The sequence below is a fragment of the Prunus persica genome, chromosome G2, assembly GCF_000346465.2.
Source record: "Prunus persica cultivar Lovell chromosome G2, Prunus_persica_NCBIv2, whole genome shotgun sequence".
Lineage (NCBI taxonomy): Eukaryota > Viridiplantae > Streptophyta > Magnoliopsida > Rosales > Rosaceae > Prunus > Prunus persica.
The window spans coordinates 26,951,686-26,969,970 of NC_034010.1; the positions used below are offsets into that span (position 1 = coordinate 26,951,686).

General features: G+C 37.3%; 4 protein-coding genes across 4 annotated transcripts; 1 reads left to right on the forward strand and 3 right to left on the reverse strand.

The window, feature by feature from the left end:
• LOC18785114 (wound-induced protein 1) lies at positions 425–1,417 on the reverse strand. Its single transcript, XM_007219212.2, has one exon. It carries the CDS (start codon positions 1,127–1,129, stop codon positions 761–763), a length of 369 nt encoding a protein of 122 aa, XP_007219274.2. The 5' UTR covers positions 1,130–1,417; the 3' UTR covers positions 425–760.
• Positions 6,173–9,185, reverse strand: LOC18785823. The gene is made up of 2 exons (XM_007220930.2): positions 8,721–9,185; positions 6,173–8,240 (listed from the first exon to the last, which is right to left on the reverse strand). The coding sequence occupies exon 2, from the start codon at positions 8,067–8,069 to the stop codon at positions 6,381–6,383; it is 1,689 nt and encodes a 562-aa protein (XP_007220992.2). The 5' UTR covers positions 8,070–8,240; positions 8,721–9,185; the 3' UTR covers positions 6,173–6,380.
• LOC18787530 (alpha-soluble NSF attachment protein 2) lies at positions 9,581–13,510 on the reverse strand. The gene is made up of 9 exons (XM_007218707.2): positions 13,100–13,510; positions 12,325–12,374; positions 12,164–12,236; positions 11,527–11,606; positions 10,957–11,108; positions 10,443–10,602; positions 10,314–10,361; positions 10,104–10,184; positions 9,581–9,962 (listed from the first exon to the last, which is right to left on the reverse strand). Exons 1-9 carry the CDS (start codon positions 13,242–13,244, stop codon positions 9,882–9,884), a joined length of 870 nt encoding a protein of 289 aa, XP_007218769.1. The 5' UTR covers positions 13,245–13,510; the 3' UTR covers positions 9,581–9,881.
• On the forward strand, positions 14,940–17,540 carry LOC18785330 (sodium-coupled neutral amino acid transporter 5). Its single transcript, XM_007217937.2, has 5 exons — positions 14,940–15,696; positions 16,081–16,233; positions 16,328–16,531; positions 16,629–17,094; positions 17,204–17,540. Exons 1-5 carry the CDS (start codon positions 15,294–15,296, stop codon positions 17,322–17,324), a joined length of 1,347 nt encoding a protein of 448 aa, XP_007217999.1. The 5' UTR covers positions 14,940–15,293; the 3' UTR covers positions 17,325–17,540.

Consider the following 18,285-nt stretch of genomic DNA (forward strand, 5'->3'; position numbering starts at 1 on the left):
TGGATTCAAATGAATGTGAGACCAATTTTCAATACATGACCAGAGGATCTGAATACTGATTAGGTGTATTTTTTTAATGTTTATTAATGAAATTCTCTCCACGAGTTTACTATGTAAATTATATACCTAATTGGCTTTCAAATCCTGCATCCTCACTGGCTAAACGACAAGTCGAATGCAGTTCATTTACCAAAAGATGAGAGAGGTGGCACTGTATCTGCAACTCTTCATTAATAATACAAACAGTATACTCTGCGGGTCTGTGACAGAGTGACCCAGCTTCTGCGGAACTGGTTCTTCAACCTAGTTTTTTGTCCTCCTGTATAAGGGTTTATACTTGGCTTAAGCCTATATAATATATATGTGTAGGATACGAAAATAAAAAACCTTAGCATATTCGTAAAAGAATCCAAAACCACCAAAGGATATTAAACAAACACGTCTTTATTGAAAAAGAAGAGTACCATAATTCTACAGACGCTTCAGGATATGACCAAAAGAGTTTCCTCAACCCCATTGGCTCCACCCAACACCAGAACCAGAGACACAAACAACCAAAAACAAACTAAAAAGCAAAAACAACCACAAACAAACCAAACAACACCTAGCAAGGGGCTTACATTTCTACTACGACACCACAATTTCACAGTAGACTCAGCCCATAAGATGCCTACACGTCAGCACCCTCTTATTTAGTAATTAGTAAATACTTAAAGTAGAATCCCGCTGCACAGGGGCCCGCAGGGGATTATTGTGGTCTTTAGATTGCGAGGACCAGACCCGGCACGGACTTCCCGACCCGATCGGAGACGCTGCTCTCCCAAACGGACGGGCAATGGAACGAGGTAATCTCGGCCGTCGATGAGGAGGACTTGGAAGAGAAGCTGGACGGCGAGGATTGAGCGGAGGAAGAGGGAGAGGTATTTTTACCGAGGCGGGTTACGGTGAGGGAAGTGTTGAAGTACTCCCTGACCTGGGTGACTATCCCATGAGTGACGGTCCAAGCGTGGACCCACGAGATGGAGCAATCTCGGTCGCAGCCCTCGACGAGGACGGTGGGCCCGAAGCAATCGATGGACTGGGGACTGAATTGAAACGATTCGTTTTGGTCGCCGGTGAGGAGGCGCATCAAGAACTGGTGGGTCGGCGGACCATGGAACCACCACTCGATGTCCGGAGCTACAATCTGGTGCACTGTGCGTACGTCACGCGAGCTCAGGGCTTCATAGAGGGCGAGCACCACCCTTCTATTACTGGAATCACTGTCTTCCAGAGTTTCCTGAGAGTTAGCCAGTTCTAGCCTAAGCACCCAGGCAGCTTTTCTCAACACAGAAATGGGGAGTTAGAGAGAGAAAGGGGAAAGAAATGAGAAATAGTATTGAGATTTTGTCGTGAAGAAATGAGAATGGTCTTTTGGTAAGATGAGGGGGTCCTTTTATAGAATTCGTGGTGATTGGGTTAGTCTCTACACCCGTTTGTACGATTAGGCTATTGGAACTGGCCAATCAGAGTGCCGATTTTCAATTGTGGATTTCGATGCGCCTCGAGATGGGTGACGTGGCGTGTTGTGATGGGTTTGGTGGGCTGGACTACGTGGCGTGAGAATAGGGGGGCGCTTTATCTATAGGTACGCGTATCGCCAGGAGTAAGGAAGGTGAAGGGCGAGGGGGACACGTGAGAGAGAACGGTCAAGCCAACTTTTCTTGACAAATTGGGCCCACCTAGTTGTTTTCTTTTGCTTCAAAACCCAACCTAATTGGTAATTACGTTAATGCGTTAATCTTATATGTTGTTGAGAAGTTAATCTTAATTGTTTACGCTATTGGCTTCGTGAGTCGTCACTAGCTACGAATTTATTCAAGTTTTTCATTGACCAAAACAACAAAGGATTTATTTTATTGACCACGAATCTATTGCAATATTTTTTAGGATAAACATTTAGTTTTTCTAATTATTTAAGACTTACTGATTAGTTGAAGTTGAAAATTAGGAATGACAATTTTTTCCTCGGTAAGGGTCTTTGTGGGGATTCGACTCAAATAAGTCAGGTATGAAGGATAAAAAAGGATATAGGGGCGAGTACAGAGAATTTTTTAAGTATGGTGTTCAGGGAGGGGTGGGGATGGTATTTTAATCCCCAATCCAAACCCTCCTCTTTAAAAATATATATATTATAATAAATATGATATTAATGTGATTGTGCCGATTAAATTTTAAATTTTAAATATTATTATATAATATATTTATATAATTTATACAAATCTTATATATTTAGTTAACTTCCAGTCAATATGTAAACATTCTTATACGTAAATATTATATATATTCATTATCTTGCCTTAAATTTATTTATTTATTTTTTCAACAAAGTAGTTTTATATTAATTTTTCATTCTATAATGGGGCGGGTCAGGGAACCTATACTCCAAGAAAGATGGAAATGGAGAATCCCCAATATGAATATTATGGATATGAAAGTGAGAATAGAATAAAAAATATTAATAGGGATGAAGATGAGAATGGCATATCCACCCCCAATTTTACCTATTACAATTCCTATTGAAAATGTAGCTTAACCAAAAGGGTGGGTAAAAATTAGTTGGCAACTCCAATCCACAGTGACAATCTTTTCCCAGTTACGTAGCTTTTTGTTTAATTTGAAATTTAGGTATTGGGTTAACAAAAGTTGGGGGTTGAAAAGTGAAGCCGATCGATCTCGAAGTTTTCAGTAAAGTAAAGCAGCAGTGTGCGGAGGGGTGGGGGCAACTGGACCGACGCAAAGAATAATAACGCAGTTTACTTGAAAGCGAGGGGTTTGCCTTTGTAAAGTTGGAGGATCCTTGTTCCTCACTTTCACATTGGGTTTCGGATGTTTTCATCGTCGCTGCTGTATACCCTTTGAGTGTTATAATAAAGCATCTTTTCCTAAAAAAATAAAAAATTGAATGACCCAAAAAGGGTCCACAAAAATGGCATAGTATAATAGTAGCCAAATTGGACATCAGTGTGATGTGAGTGAGGGAAGCTATTCGTTTATTAGTTGCTCATATGGTCAGTTTGTCATGGAATGGGATGGGATCAAATTGCTTTTCTTCAAAGTTCAAAATTCAAAATTCAAAGTTCAAAGTTCAAAGTTCAAAGTAACTAATTGTCCATTAATTTTCTCAGAAATTGATGTCTCAAAACCAGTCCAAGACGGTATATGAAACATATTACATTAGAAGAAGTTTTACTCGTCCCATTAAGCTTTAGATTATTGGTCCAGTCCAATCCATTATAATAGGGGATGTTTGTGAGTGCAAAGCAGTTGGGGACTTGGTCGCCCATCCATTATAATGGAGACAAATTGATTTTGGATTTTCCAGTAGAGACAAGTAGTGAATTTGTATTGTCCAGTCCACTCTCCAGTAGAAAAAGCCATTATGATGAATTAGCATTTAGTACAATGCTAGACTGGATGCCACTGATGACTTGAATCCTTTATTTTCTTTTCTTTTTGGGTCGAACGGATGCCACTGAATCCAGACCACATTGTTCTGTCAATTTACTCATTTTGAACCAAACCATTAAAAATTAAAATGAGAAAAAAGAAGAAGGAAAAACATGGGATCCAAATCAGACAGCTACAACAGCTACAAGTTTACCAAACATGGCTCTCCACCATAAACCCTCCTCAATTCACTTTTTTGAAAACAACAGGTTCACTCACCCACAGTAAATACTAAATAGGTTGAATTGAAAGTAATTCACCAAAGTCAAAAAGGAAGAAGTTGAAAGGTAAATTAAGGTCGCCATGATTCATTTCATATTCATGTCATAGAGGATGCCACGCATGCCTAGCCACTGGCCACTGGCCACTGGCCACTGTAGGTAATATGTATTTTGTAAGGCATGGTAAATGACAAAGACTTGCACTAGTTGTGCAGTGCAACCAAAGTGGGTTCCGATATTATTTTCGTCACTTTCCCTGGAATCACATCTTGTTTTTTTTTTTTTTTTTTTTTTTGAGAAAACTTTAATGCCTTTTGGATTCTCCTTACCCTTACTCATCCATGGAGAGCCAGTAAATAGGTTAGGTTTTGGTAGGTTTCAATTTGGGGGTTCTTTAAAAACCGGGCAGGTAAGAAGCTACCTAATCCCCAAAAACATTTGTCATGAAATATTCTTTTTCAACGAGTAAGAAAGAAAAATACTTGATTTCTTCTTCGTCTTGTAATTTGTGTGTGAGGAGAAATGACTTCTTACACTGTAAGGAGCCGAGCAGTGTTCGTAAAGAAATGCATATTAAGTATTAACAAAACCATGAAACACACCGTAAGCTATATTATCTACTAATGGGCCTATAAACACACAGAATCAAAGGAAAGTAAACAAAAATAGTCAACTAAACCCAGCTTTAGGTTAATGAAGGTGCTAAAACGGTGGATGTGCTTTTTTCCATATGGCACACATTTTAACCTGATTAAAATATTAAACATTTCAGGAAAACATGGAGTCCTCATCATCTCCCAGTCGTCTTTTGGTACCGGGCTTCCATGGAAGCTTTTGGCAGCTAACATCACCAAATATTAAATTATAGACTACGAGCTGTCAACTTGTTCAAAGCATGCCAAGCAACCAAACTACCACCCAACCCATCTAACACATTACAATTCTGCATATAACATACAAAATTGGCAAAAGAACCTGCACAAGAGTATGGGCGTAGCTAGGGAAGGGCTTATACTGAAAATTCATAAGAAAATAAATAGTCGAAGATTGAAAAAGAAAAATGGTGAAAAGAACAATTTGCCAGACAAGTAAAAAAGCAGAAGGATGTAAGAAGAGTTCGAAACAAGAGCAAATGACTTGGTTTCTGCTTATGCTGATTGACGGTGGAGAAAAACAAAAGTAAAATTGTTCCATAGATCACTCTCAAGCTACAAAGGAAACCAAGGCTATCTAATATTCAGCAGGCTGTCAATTATGATGAGAAACAGACCCTAAACCTAACATAAGCAAGCAAGCCCCACAAATGAACTACAAAACAAAAGAATTCCTACCAGAATACTTCACCGGGCCAGGTGACCCCTGTCATCATGCAGCCATGGTACCAACTCCACGTGCATGTCACTGCTTAATGAAAGCATGTCCTCTTTGCTGCCATATAATACCAGAAATCCTAGTAGGAGTGGATCATATATGGCGTAAATGCCATTCTAGAAGTCTGTAATTTGAGCACCTTAGTTACCAAATTCTAATGAATATCCATCACTCTCTTAGAAAATAGGGAACAAATAAAAAACACAAAACTGGCAAACATGAATATCCACCATGTAAGCTTACAAGACAGTAAACCCAACAGCCATGAGTATCGCAGTCACTCCTGTTTGTGGTGACCTCAGCATGTACTCATCGATCAACACATCTTCCTTCCTTCACCACCTCTATTTGCATTTGCATTCATTGTGATTCTTAGAAAAAGACTCCTAAATATTGGACAAAACATTTCCTGGTTTCCATTGCCTAATATTGTCCGAAACTTGTCAAAACCCTGCTGCTTAAAAGTCTTGCAAACTGTGTCCTCTCTTTTCCAGTTATCATCCTTCCTGAATATCATCAGTAGATGATTGAGCAAAAATGATAAGTATTTCTGAACATTATTCAATTTGCTCTAATTGTGTGACCAACATCCACTATAGACTTTATTGCTCTTTATAGTCCGTTGTGCCTCAATAACAGAAGCTATTTCTCTTTACCATCTACATGTCACCAGTCTAAACCACTAGATTACTTATTGTAGTTTTGTTATCATTCATATAATTCATTGCTAACCCAAAACCCTAGTGGGTGGAACTGCCTGAAGTCAAGACTAGTCTAGAGCTAAAAAACAAGCATCTGTTATGGTTTCGGAATAAGAAAGAAGAGCTTCCAAGTTGACTCCCGCTTGTACAAAACCATATAAAAGTTAACGAGATTTTAAGCAGGCCAAACCATTCTCAGAAACTCAACCAAAAACGCAGATAAGAAGAATTTTAATCAAATATTTTTTTCTCAATAGATTAAAAGTAAAAGAAAGAGAAAGAAAACCACAAATATATTACCCAGTCATACACAGTAAACATAAGAGTTCTAAGTCAGATAAAAGCAATAGAAAGAGAGAAATGCGCAATTATATTACTCCAACAGAAATATTGCTCAGTGGAAATAATAGAGAAGATCATTTATTTGTGACTGAATCAGAATGTACCATTAAACTATCAACTATCACATGTTAACTAATGGTGAAAAAAACAAAACAAAAAACACTGATGCATTTGAACACTCACAAAAGAAACTTGTTTAAAAATTTAATTCTACAGAAATTCATATACAAATCACAACGGTATAGAAATACTATCTTCATTTGTGGGGCTCTGTACCCTCCCTTTCTATCAGCGAGGGTGCAGGTGGGGTCATAGTTTCATCCTTACCTCTTACATAAGACTCTTCTTTCACTGTGGAAAGTGGCCTATCTGGACTATAAAATCCCTTTGAAAGTCTGCTAGGACTTGGAGAACCACCAACGCTAAACTTAGTTGGGCTTGAGTAGCTCCCCAGAGGAGAATTTGGAGCAGATCTAAATTCAACCACTCCATCCTCACGAGCCAAAGGTGAAATTGGTAGCTGGCTGCCACTGTCCGTTTGTTTTCTATAAAACTTTTCTTCTACAATGTCATAGGAATTCCCAGTCCTCACTTCCTGAGCAAGAGAGCACCAACAACAGCAAAGCCACAGCGTGCAATCAGCCAGTGCTGGTTCACCAAAACAGAAGTTATAAGAAGGCAAACTGAATCTCTTTCTCATTTGGATCCTCCAAAAGCCACCATAGAGCAAACCAAATACACAGAGAACAAGTCCAGTAACTCCAAGAGCCTCCCGAACAGTCTCATTGTCTATATTAACAGCAGCCAAATTAAAAATCCAGAAGGGAGCCATGCAAAACAGAACAAATGTCATAATGTGAACATACATGTTCCCAAATCCAAGCCTCTCCATATTCCAGCCGAACACACAAAAACCACAAAACAGTGAAAGATATGCTAGAGAAATATCATCCCAAATATCAAGTAGCCCTCCGCTCCATTGTGGTCTATTCTCAACGACACGCTGTTCAGTCCTTGCTGCAAAAGAATATTTTCTCTCAAATGATTTTAACCTTAACCTTTCTTGTCCTTCATCGGTGCCAATCCGAACCTGTGCTTCCTCATCCACCAACTCTGAATCATAATCCTTCCCAAGGGGACTGATAATGTTGTATATACCAGCAAATGCAGGGGCACCAATAGCAAAAGTTATACATATTCCAACTCCTATGGGTGGTCGTTGAGATCTCCTGTAACCCAGGTTTAAGCCGCAAAGAGCATATTGACCAAAGCAATTCAAATGAAGAAGACCAACAACCACCATCATGTGGGCCCATTCATGTGGCTTGTAAGTCCCATTTTTACAGTAAATCTTTCTAAGTCTAGAAATGTCTTCTGGTTTCCATCTACACAGAAGTACAAGGTGGTAGAACCGCTTTGGATGTTGGTACAAACACATAAGAGTAAAAAGTGCATTGAGAATTTGATTATTGACTTCAAACCATGCATTTCTTTGGGACTTCTTTGGTATTGCCTTGTTCAACATTCCAGTCATGACAAGAAACAGAATTGCACCTGAAACAGCAACACAGGTGATCCACACAAAAAGAGCCATGTTCATTGGGTTCCTAATCCATTGTTTGCTCATTTTCATGAGTGAAACCCAATCAATTTTCCGGGAAAAAACCCCGTTGATTCGTTCTTTAAAACCATGACCAATCGAAACCACAGATCTTGAGATCTCATCTCTCTCCTCAGCTATGCGCTTGAATCTTGCAGATGCAGAACCAAATTTGAGGAACCTTATTCTATTAGGAACAGCATCAGGGAACCTTTTTGGAGACTTTACATTGCTTAACAATGTCTTCTGAGATATTGAAACGTCAAAGGGGATCTGAGCCTTCACTTCACTGCCATTAGATTCTTCAATTTCCTCTTTGTGGTTTCCATTATCAGTTGAAACCATTTTCAAATCAAGAACAAATTTTTCCAACCAATATCAGAGTTGTGGCATCAAGGTCCCAACGTGTACGTTTTCTTCAATATTTCCACTGAGGTTGAAAGTTGAAATCCGGGTAATACATCACATGGAATATTGAGCATAAAAGTGTTCTCGGAAAGAGGAGAAGCAAGGAATCTACGAGTAAAGAAACATTGAAACAAAAGACTTTAATCCCCGGAAGCAACCCCAAGAACCAAAACCATTAACCAAGAGTAAAATATCATATATAGAATTCGACCCAGTTGATAAAACACAAAAAATGAGCATAACCTCATGTAAAGAACAAGAGGCTGCCACAGTAGCCCTTACAAGCTAAGCATCACTATTAATTAACAACCATAATTTTACAACGAAAAAGGTAAGCATCACACTTCAAAATCCAGAAACTGATTCAAAGAACCATCCTTTCATCAACAGAGTAGTCATAGAAACAATGAGAAAGGCACCCAGAACGTAAAATTTACACATTTTTTTTAATATTAAAAACGAAGATGATTGATGCCCAGATGAACATATGCAAGAAGAATTAATCAGATAAAAAAATGCAACCTTAATAGTACAGTGAAGAAATGTAAAATCTACTGTACATACAAAAAGGCAAAGATTAAGGCATACCTAAAAAACGACGAAGAAACATAAGAGAGTGGAAGAAGCTTTGAATTTGGGTCCGAACAGAAATTGAACACCTCTGTAATCAAATACCCCCCATTGAATTTGAGGTTGCTAGTCGCTAAAAACGACAAACTGCTCAAGATTTTGCAAGTTACAATAAGATCAGGTATGGTGCACTTGCAAAAGTGGGTGGCGGGGGCGGACTCCATGAAAAAAAGAAAACATCCAAACGGCGTCGCTTTGTTGGTCTTTGGCCTGCTACGAACTACGTCGTTTCTGCTCCTCGGGCTTGCTTGCTATTGCTGCCCTTTGATTGAGGTGAAAGCTGAAAGCTGAAAAGCATCTCAACGGAGCCATGTCATGTCACGTATTAAAAATATTCGAAGGTTGGCATCATAATCAATATTGAATAATATTAGCTGTTTTTCGCGCTGGAACTCTCCGGTTGAGCAGAAAAACTTGTGTGAAATGATTCCATTAGACGCGTGGAAGGGAGCCATTGGACGACTTGTTCTGTATTTTCCGTTACCTTTTGGTGAAGGTCAACTGGTCAATCATGCATTTCCCATTCACTTGGACAGGATGGAGGAATTCACCCATTGCTGAAATTGTCATAGTCAAGGTCAGGATCTAGCATAATCTCTCTATGAAAATGAAACACGAGCACTCAAGACCATGAGCAACGCTATGGTACGCGTATGTTCAGTTAATTTCTGCTCACCGTTGTTTGTGAGAAACGGCTTATACCAACAATCAGAAACTACATGTCTGCTTGCTGATGACTAATTGTAACATGATTGATGTTTCATGATCTTAATGAATTGGTGACACCATGTAGCGGTGATGCGACAGAAAAGTTTCTTGCTTACCAACCAATGCTCATTTACTTGACAAATTGACGCGAGTGTCAAAAGTTTACATAAATCCCATACATTTTAGAAGCAAAGGCAATTCATATCATGGCTGTCGAATATACATACATAAATCCCATCGAAGCTCATAAAAATTCAAAAACACTCTGATTAAAAAAAAAAATCCAAAAAAAACTACAATTTAGTACCAGTACATTGCCAATCAAGTGTAACGGAATTACAAACCCATGATCATAAAATTCAATCTTCAAGAACAAATGGAGAACCACACAACATTTCATAACTTTCGAACTTAGGTAAGATCATCCTCCTCCAGTTCCTTGGATTTCAGCTTTTCCTTCACTCTCAGCAGTAAGGTTGTCTTCCATGAATCCTACACATAAATTCACAAAGAACATCGTAATAAGAATGCGTCATTTCGACATTGGGTTGAAAATGTTATAACCTGAAGGAAACGCAAAGAATGAAAATAGGTTTCTAATGGAACCATAGTATCGCATTTGAAGAAACACACCAGTGGGGTCATACTATCAAATTCCTTAACCACATCAGTGAACTTGGCAACGTCTTCCTCATCAACCGATGCTGCAATATCCTGCCACAAAACAAAAGATTTCTTCATGACAATGACTTCCTCAAAATAGCTATCTTGTTTGGTGATCAAATTACTACTTTCAAACAAAATAATCTGAACTGAAATTCTTCCAATATCAGAGTAACTCACCGCTAAGAACCTGTATTCCCTTGTTCCTGAAAAAGTAGGATCTAATTCCTGCATAAGTGCAAACATTACGTAAGTATGCCAATTGATAAGGTACAATATCAAAATCCTAAACAAGAGCAAAATTTAGACCTGATATCGCTCTAATGCATTGGTGATTGCAACAGAATCTCCTTTACAAAGTTGGCATATTCCAGCATTGAGAAGATGCCCTTTAACTCCATACTTGAGCAAGTTATTGTTGAGTGAGTGCCGAGCAATTTCTTCATAGATTTCAATTGACTTTGGATACCTGCAAAGTAAAACACAATTTTCACTTATTTTCCCACATTTGCATCAATGAGAAGCAATAAGTATGTCTCCTAAATAAACTGAAAAAAGGTTACAGCTTTGTATGATTATTCATTTTAAACTAGAACAAGGTTCTAATCAAATTTTTTATTTAGAAAAAAACAAGTAATGCTGGAAAAGTTGTAAGAATACACACAAAATGCCATTTAAAGTAGAACAAGTTTCTAATACACACAAAATGCCATTTAAAGTAGAACAAGTTTCTAATTAAATAAGAATCACCAAGTAAAGCAGGAAAATGGAAAGAATACACTCAAAATGTTTGTGCTATCAAATGCTGGGTAGACAGACTTACTGTTCAATCTGAGCAGCAAATTGAGCAACTTTCTGCTTGCACTGATTGGCCGAAGTTGTTACTTCTTCATTTTGGAAGAAATCAGCTGCCCTTTCAAAGAACTCAATAGCCTTCTCAATGTTTTGTTCAGATTCATATAGTTCGGCAATTTCCTGCAAAGGGAAATATGCATCCCATGTTACAGAATGACATTTATGGTTTCCATAACATCATAAACTACAGACGTATTCTGCAGAAAAGCATCAAGGCCCATACAAGTTCCCATCTTCTATTATTTTCTATTACATACTCTATCTCCTATTAAGTTATTTCAATCATTTCGTATTAATTCATCCCATGATAGTCTTTAACAACTTCTTGATATTCTACCTTCTATTATAATTAAGCCTCATTTGGTTTTGGGTGAATTTAGCAGTCTACATTGTATTACTCTATCTAGAACTAGCTTCTCTAATTGTTAGAGCAAACAAAGTTAGAACGGAAAAGGGAACTGCACACCATTGCAAGCAAAAATTTAAAATACCATCTCAAAACAAAAGATGGATTTCCATAAAGCTGTGAAAACAATACCTTATAATATCTTGCAGCCATATTAAGCCTTCCAATATCACACAGTAAATTTACAGCCTGCTCTAAGCAAGAAATGGCCTCTGCAGAAGACAAGAATTAAGATTATACTATTCATAAGTAGATAATTAAAAATGGAAATGCAAGCAACAATGGTTTAAAACTATAGCATGACCAAACAATATAAATTCCATCCCACCAAAGTAGTAGTAGTACCATATAATAACAAGATGAACCAAAGGGAAAGTACTTAAACTAACCAACTATTCTACCCAAGTAGCTTAGTTTGATTTAAACTGTTTCAAAAGCCATGATCCAGCTAACACGGCTGAAGTTCCTTTTAGCCTAACAAGGGATAACCAAAATATCTATGACTTATGGTGCAAATGGAATTAACTGTGTCAAATTTTGTATTTCTAATAAAAACAATTTCATTTCAGATGAATTTTTCAAAATTTCTAATTCCGGACTGAAGCTTTGTATATGTGAGCCATCTCCTTTCGCAAAACTGAAAGCCTGAGCAAACAGGTTGGCTCATATTCTTGATTTTCCAGATGATTCTTTCCCCTTCCAGGACTTTGTGGGCTGTGAGGAAGCATCATAAATGTAAGATGTAACATAATACAAACCATATACATACCATTTACAGATGATTTCTTGTAGCAATGTGCAGCATCAACATAAGCTGTGGCTGCTTCATGTTTGCTGTCAGACTATAATGGAAAAGCATCACTATCTTGTTTTGTTAAACACAATTAAAGTAAAAGAAATTGCCTAGTCCTAAACATTAAAATCAGGGACCTTCAAATGACAGTTTGCCAACTTGACATATGTTGCTCCAGCTTTGTCCCCTGAAATACCATATTGCAAATATTAAAAAGCAATTAAAGTGGCCAGAGAAAAAAATTCAGTTTCAAACAACTCAGTGATACTGTAATTGAAATAACCACCACAGGACCAAAATGATATGAGGTTTCTTCTCTGGCAGCAACATACCACATAAAGCTTTATATTCAAGCTATTAACAAAAAAAGTTTGCAGCTTTCAAACTTCAATCTATTTAAACAACCCAATCCAACTTTCAAGCATCATTTCCAAAATCAAATCCATCACGTTTTACACCAATAAGCAAATTCATCAGAGCGCCAAGCCACTCAATTAAAGACTATCCATTTTCCATATTATTCAATTCAAGAACTCCAATTCAAACCAAATTCAAGCCTTTCCATAAAAAGGAGATCCAAACAAACCCTAAAAGGTCAAAAAGAACAGAATTTGTTTATCAGATCTAAAATATGAAACACTAATCATCCAACGGAGAAAAAAAAATTGCAGGAAAATCCACTCTCATTAAATCAAGACACACATTTGTGATCAAAACCCACGCTTGGGTAAATGCAATCGCCCCAAGGCTATAGACATCAATAACCCCCACTAGGAGATCCCCAATTATTCATCTAGCTGTGATTATCATTCCAATTACATTTTCTCGGCAAGCAAACAGACCAATAAGGAAAATGACAGAGAAAATAGCCGATCGCGAGAAAATCAAGGAAGTAGAAAGGGGAAAACTCACAGGATTTGCCGAGCTTGTAAGAATTGGCAGATTTATCGAAGAGTTCTGCGGCGTCTTCATGTTTGGAACCGAAAAATCCCCAGCTACTCAGTTTCTTCTCTGCTTTCTTTTCGAATTCCTCCGCCCTAGCAATATGATCACCCATTCTCTTCAATCTTTCTTTTTTTCTTTTTTTCTTTTTAAAATTTGATTTCTGAGTTTCTGAGCCGCAGAAATGAAGGCTAATAAGTGACAAGAAAAAACAGAGGTCGCGACGGGAATTAATATTGTCAAGCAAAGTTCTCGAAATTTCAAGGAAGGCGAGCCTGGTCACGTAACACGTTAGCCGAGGATTTTTCTCATTAATCTTAACTTTAAGATTAATCTCAAATTTCTCGACTTTACTTTAATTATTTTCCACCAATCTCGGATTTTTAAGCGATTTATTTCAAAATACCAACTAAATGGAAAAACTTAACCCAAAAAAAAAAACTTGAGTTATGTAACATTGTTGAATGGGTCACTTGACTAGGTACGCCTTGAAATTTAATTTCACATCTAGCTACTCATTTGTCATTGTAACAAACACCATCATTGAGAATTCAATTTTTCATTATTCTCCAAGCCTAAGGAGATATGCTAGACAATTAAAGTTTTCAAGTTTTCATTATTTTTCAATGTAACAAAACCATTATAAGAGAAGTTATGATATAAGATAGAACATGAAAAACAATGATATGCACACGCCGATGCTATCCGTCATCTCTTAAATGTAAATTGTGTAAAAATGTATGGTAGAGAGAACTTAGGCTGGCCTTATATTAGTGTAAAAGAATTAAAACCCACTCTAAAAAAAAGTGAAAAACTCTCTCAAAACTAAACAATTAAGAGAACTAACTAGGGAAAGCAATTCATCTTTAATTAAGAAAACAAAACAGCTAACTTGCAAGCATGTTTTGGGGTTGTTTTACCTTCTAAAAAAAAGAAGAAAAATATGAGAAATGTAGCTCTATCTTTTAGATTTCCATATATATATATATATCACAATTCACTTGGAAAAATCGAGATAGTCTCGAAATCTTGGATAAAAATACCAACTAAATTGAAGAAAAAAAAATTAATGAGGAAAAACTTGAGTTGTGTAACATTGTTGAATGGGTCACTTGGCTTGGTACACCTTTAAATTTAATTTCACACCTAGCTACTCATTTATCATCGTAACAAACACCATCATTGGAGAATTGTCTAGCATATCTTTCCTTTAGCATGGTAAAAAATGAAAACTCGAATTACTTTAGCATATTCTTAGAACATTCCTGAAGTAATCAAAATATTGTGTGTTATCCCTTTTATTTGTGACATATTTGGGTTTAGCAATCAAACCCAAATTTGACTAGAGAATGAAGGCCCAACTCAAATAGTTAACTTTTTGAGAAGATATTGGGCTCTCCAACAACTTGAAGGTCCATAGTGGGTTAAACCAAGCCAAAGCTTCTGGATATATGCTCATCTTCTTTGAGTTTTTCAATTCAAACCAACACTTTTCTTTATTCACATTAAGCTTTTAAATTTTATTTTTTATGTAAAAAAACAAAAAAGTCTTCCAACTTGATACTTAATCCTAATACATCTATACACACATCTCACCACTCTTCATATTAAGTTTTAGAAAAACATAAAAACATAAACTCCACCACACCTTATTGCCAAATTATTATTATTTTTTTAAAAATCCTAGAAACTGACTACACTCTCATCTTTTCTTCATAAACCTTAAATACAGTATGCAAATAGTGGCTTGTAGGTCGTCAATTGAGTTTGACAACAGTGTTTTTATCTCTTTAAGTAATGTAAAATTGAGGTGAACTTAGAGTGGTGAGGGGCAAGATAGCGGGGTGTGAGTTGATGAGTTTTTAAAATTTTTTATTTATTTATTTTAATTTAGGTATGTATTTAGAGGTAGTAGTTTGGGAAGATAGGGTTTTCTTAGAAATTGTGAAAATTTTAATTAGAAGTTTGAATGAACTTAAAATATGGGATTTAAATAGAAAAACTCTCTTCTTTATGCAGGAATGATAATTCTGCTATTAGTTCACATTAATGCCAGGATTAAAATAACCAATAACAAGCACACGAACTATTTATTGCAGCCTCAAAGCATCCCCAGAATCATGTAGCTGCTATCAGCTATAGCTCCCAAAAAAAATTAAAGGAGATGGTGAAGCAGGAAAACGGTGATGAGGCTGAAGCGGTTGCTCATCCACTCTTGCAGGACCTCAAGTCCTTGGAAGGTCAAAATTCATCATCATCAGAAAAAGGCGCTTCATTTTCTGGGGCTGTCTTCAACATCTCAACCACAATGATTGGAGCTGGGATCATGTCAATTCCAGCAACCATCAAGGTCCTAGGCATAGTTCCTGGGTTCATTCTCATATTGTTGGTGGCCTTGGTTGTGGAGGTCACAGTGGAGTTCTTGCTCAGGTACACAAACTCAGGCGAGTCTTCTACCTATGCTGGCATGGTGGGTGAGTCTTTTGGACCCTGGGGTTCCATTGCTGTGCAAATTTGTGTCATCATCACCAATCTTGGCTGCCTCATCATTTATTTCATTATCATTGGTAAGCTTAATTGGATCATCTTGTGTTAGATTTCTAAATTTGCTCAACTGTCATTCATATTTGTTGATAAGATAAAAATCCCATTTCTTTTTTGGGGAAAAAACCTTAGTTTGATGATGGATTGTTATGTTATCCATCAACATAGCACGTGTCATATAAAACAAGAAAAGACCGACGGGCCATTGTGTCTTATAATGGATGCTTGGTGTGTCTGATAGGGACATGTTTACGGCAAAGTCACAAAGTAAAAGCAAAGAATCAATGATGGATTATTTTTGTGTAGAAGCTACTTTAAAGATAACCTTTCTGTTATTCTGTTTATTACACTTAATCTATGTGATAATGTGTTACACTAGTGAAAGAAGTTTTCTTACTTTGGTTTAGGGGATGTTCTATGTGGAAGTCAGTCTGGAGGAACCTTGCACTTTGGTATTTTACAAGAATGGTTTGGCGTCCACTGGTGGAATTCTCGTGCTTATGCGCTTCTCTTTATTGCACTCTTTGTGATGCTTCCATTAGTCTTGTCTCGCCGAGTAGGTCAGTATGTAAATATCAAACAACCAAAAGAACATGTTAAATTGTTAAGTATATACTGGGATTTACCAACAGAGTGCTTGTTGCTTAATTACAGATTCACTAAGGCACACTTCAGCAGTGTCCATTCTGCTAGCAGTGGTTTTTGTTGTCATATGCTCTGCAATGGCAATTTACGCATTGTGCAAAGGGAAGACTCAGAAACCGAGACTATTTCCGGATTGTGCACATCAAGTCTCAGTATTTGATCTTTTCACCACCATCCCAATTCTTGTGACAGGTTTTGGATTCCATGTCAATGGTGAGGGCACATCATTTTTGGTCTTGTGGTATCTGGATTATGTTACACAACTAAATTTCTGATAGCTGATATATGGCATCTGTGTGAATGAATGCAGTTCATCCAATTCGAGCAGAGCTTGGTAAACCTTCTGATATGAGATCAGCTGCTCGGATTTCTCTTGTGATCAGCATCATCATTTACTTTTCTATTGGTTTCTTTGGCTACCTATTGTTTGGCGATTCGGTAATGGATGACATACTAGTAAACTTTGATCAAAGTTCTGATTCCACAATTGGGCAGATAATCAATGACACTGTTCGACTGAGCTATGCAGTTCACCTCTTGTTTGTGTTTCCTATTATGAACTTTTCCTTAAGGGCCAACATAGATGAACTGCTTTTCCCAAATAAGCCTATTTTGGCCCAAAGCACCTCAAGATTTCTGTCCCTCACTTTTGTGCTGCTCTCCTTTACATACATTGTGGCAATAGCTATCCCAAGCATATGGTACTTCTTTCAGTTCATGGGATCCACTACCATAGTTTGCCTCTCATTTATATTCCCAGCTGCTCTCATTCTTAGGTACCAAGTTCTAATCCTTTCTACTTTTCTAGTGTAGTGAGCAGCGAGCAGGTCTGGTACTTACGGTTTTACTAATCAAACCTGGTTTTTGTTTCAAACTTCTTGACAGGGATGGGCATGGTATATCAACAAGAAGGGACAAGATAATTGCAATATTGGTGATTATTTTGGCTGTGGTGACAAGCTCAATTGCAATGTCTACCACTCTGTACAATTCAGCTCAAAGCTAGCCATCTTATTATTATAAACTGCTTTGCTACACTTGAAGTCAAAGAGGCTGAACTTGGCAGATTAGGCATGGGTTTTTGAAAGCCACACAATCTGCTTCAGAGTATAATACATTGTACACGTATTTGTTCTACTGTTACAGACTATGGAATTCATCAAATTTGTCTTCGCTGTAATTATCTTCGGCAATAAATCTGCAGTAACTTTGAGACATCAATCTGCAAAGAATGTTCATACATACACTTGTTCTTGCCAATATAGCAAGAGCTAAAAAGCTCGAATCACGATCGCGATCCGTAAGAATATCATATTTGGCCAACTCAGAATCAGATCATGATATCCCTTCAAGATTTGTAGAACAACTATTATAAACAAGAACATCACCAAAATCCTTGGTCTCTTCTGCTGTGATGTTGACGACGACCCTGTGCATGCATTTTTGTATATTATCTTACATGGGTTTCCACGGCATCATTTATTTTATCCTATAAATTAAGTCTTATCTTTGGCTTTTCCACGTTAGCTAGCCATCCATTATCTATATCTTCCTCTTGAATACGACCTCTCAACCACCTATACAAATCTCCAAAGCAAAATAGATAGAAAAGCAAATACCTCATTAAAAACATGCTATAGAAAAATCCACACACGTACCCAAAAACTTTCCTACATATTTATGCAAAGAGATATTACAAGTTCCTTCTGTTGAGATAGCTTTAGGTCTTAGATGTCCCGTAAAGGGTAGACTTTCTTCAATGATGTGAATGATGATGCAAAATCATGAGCATCGCAATGCTCATATGCCATCAACATGTTGAGTGCTAGCCTCATAGAATTATACTGAAAATGAAGTGTCCCCATTTTTCAGCAGCTAGTTCCACTTCCACCGAACTCTCCAACCCCACTCTCCTTTTGTTTGTAGCATCTCGTCTACGTATTTTGGTCTATTGACAAAACCTGTCA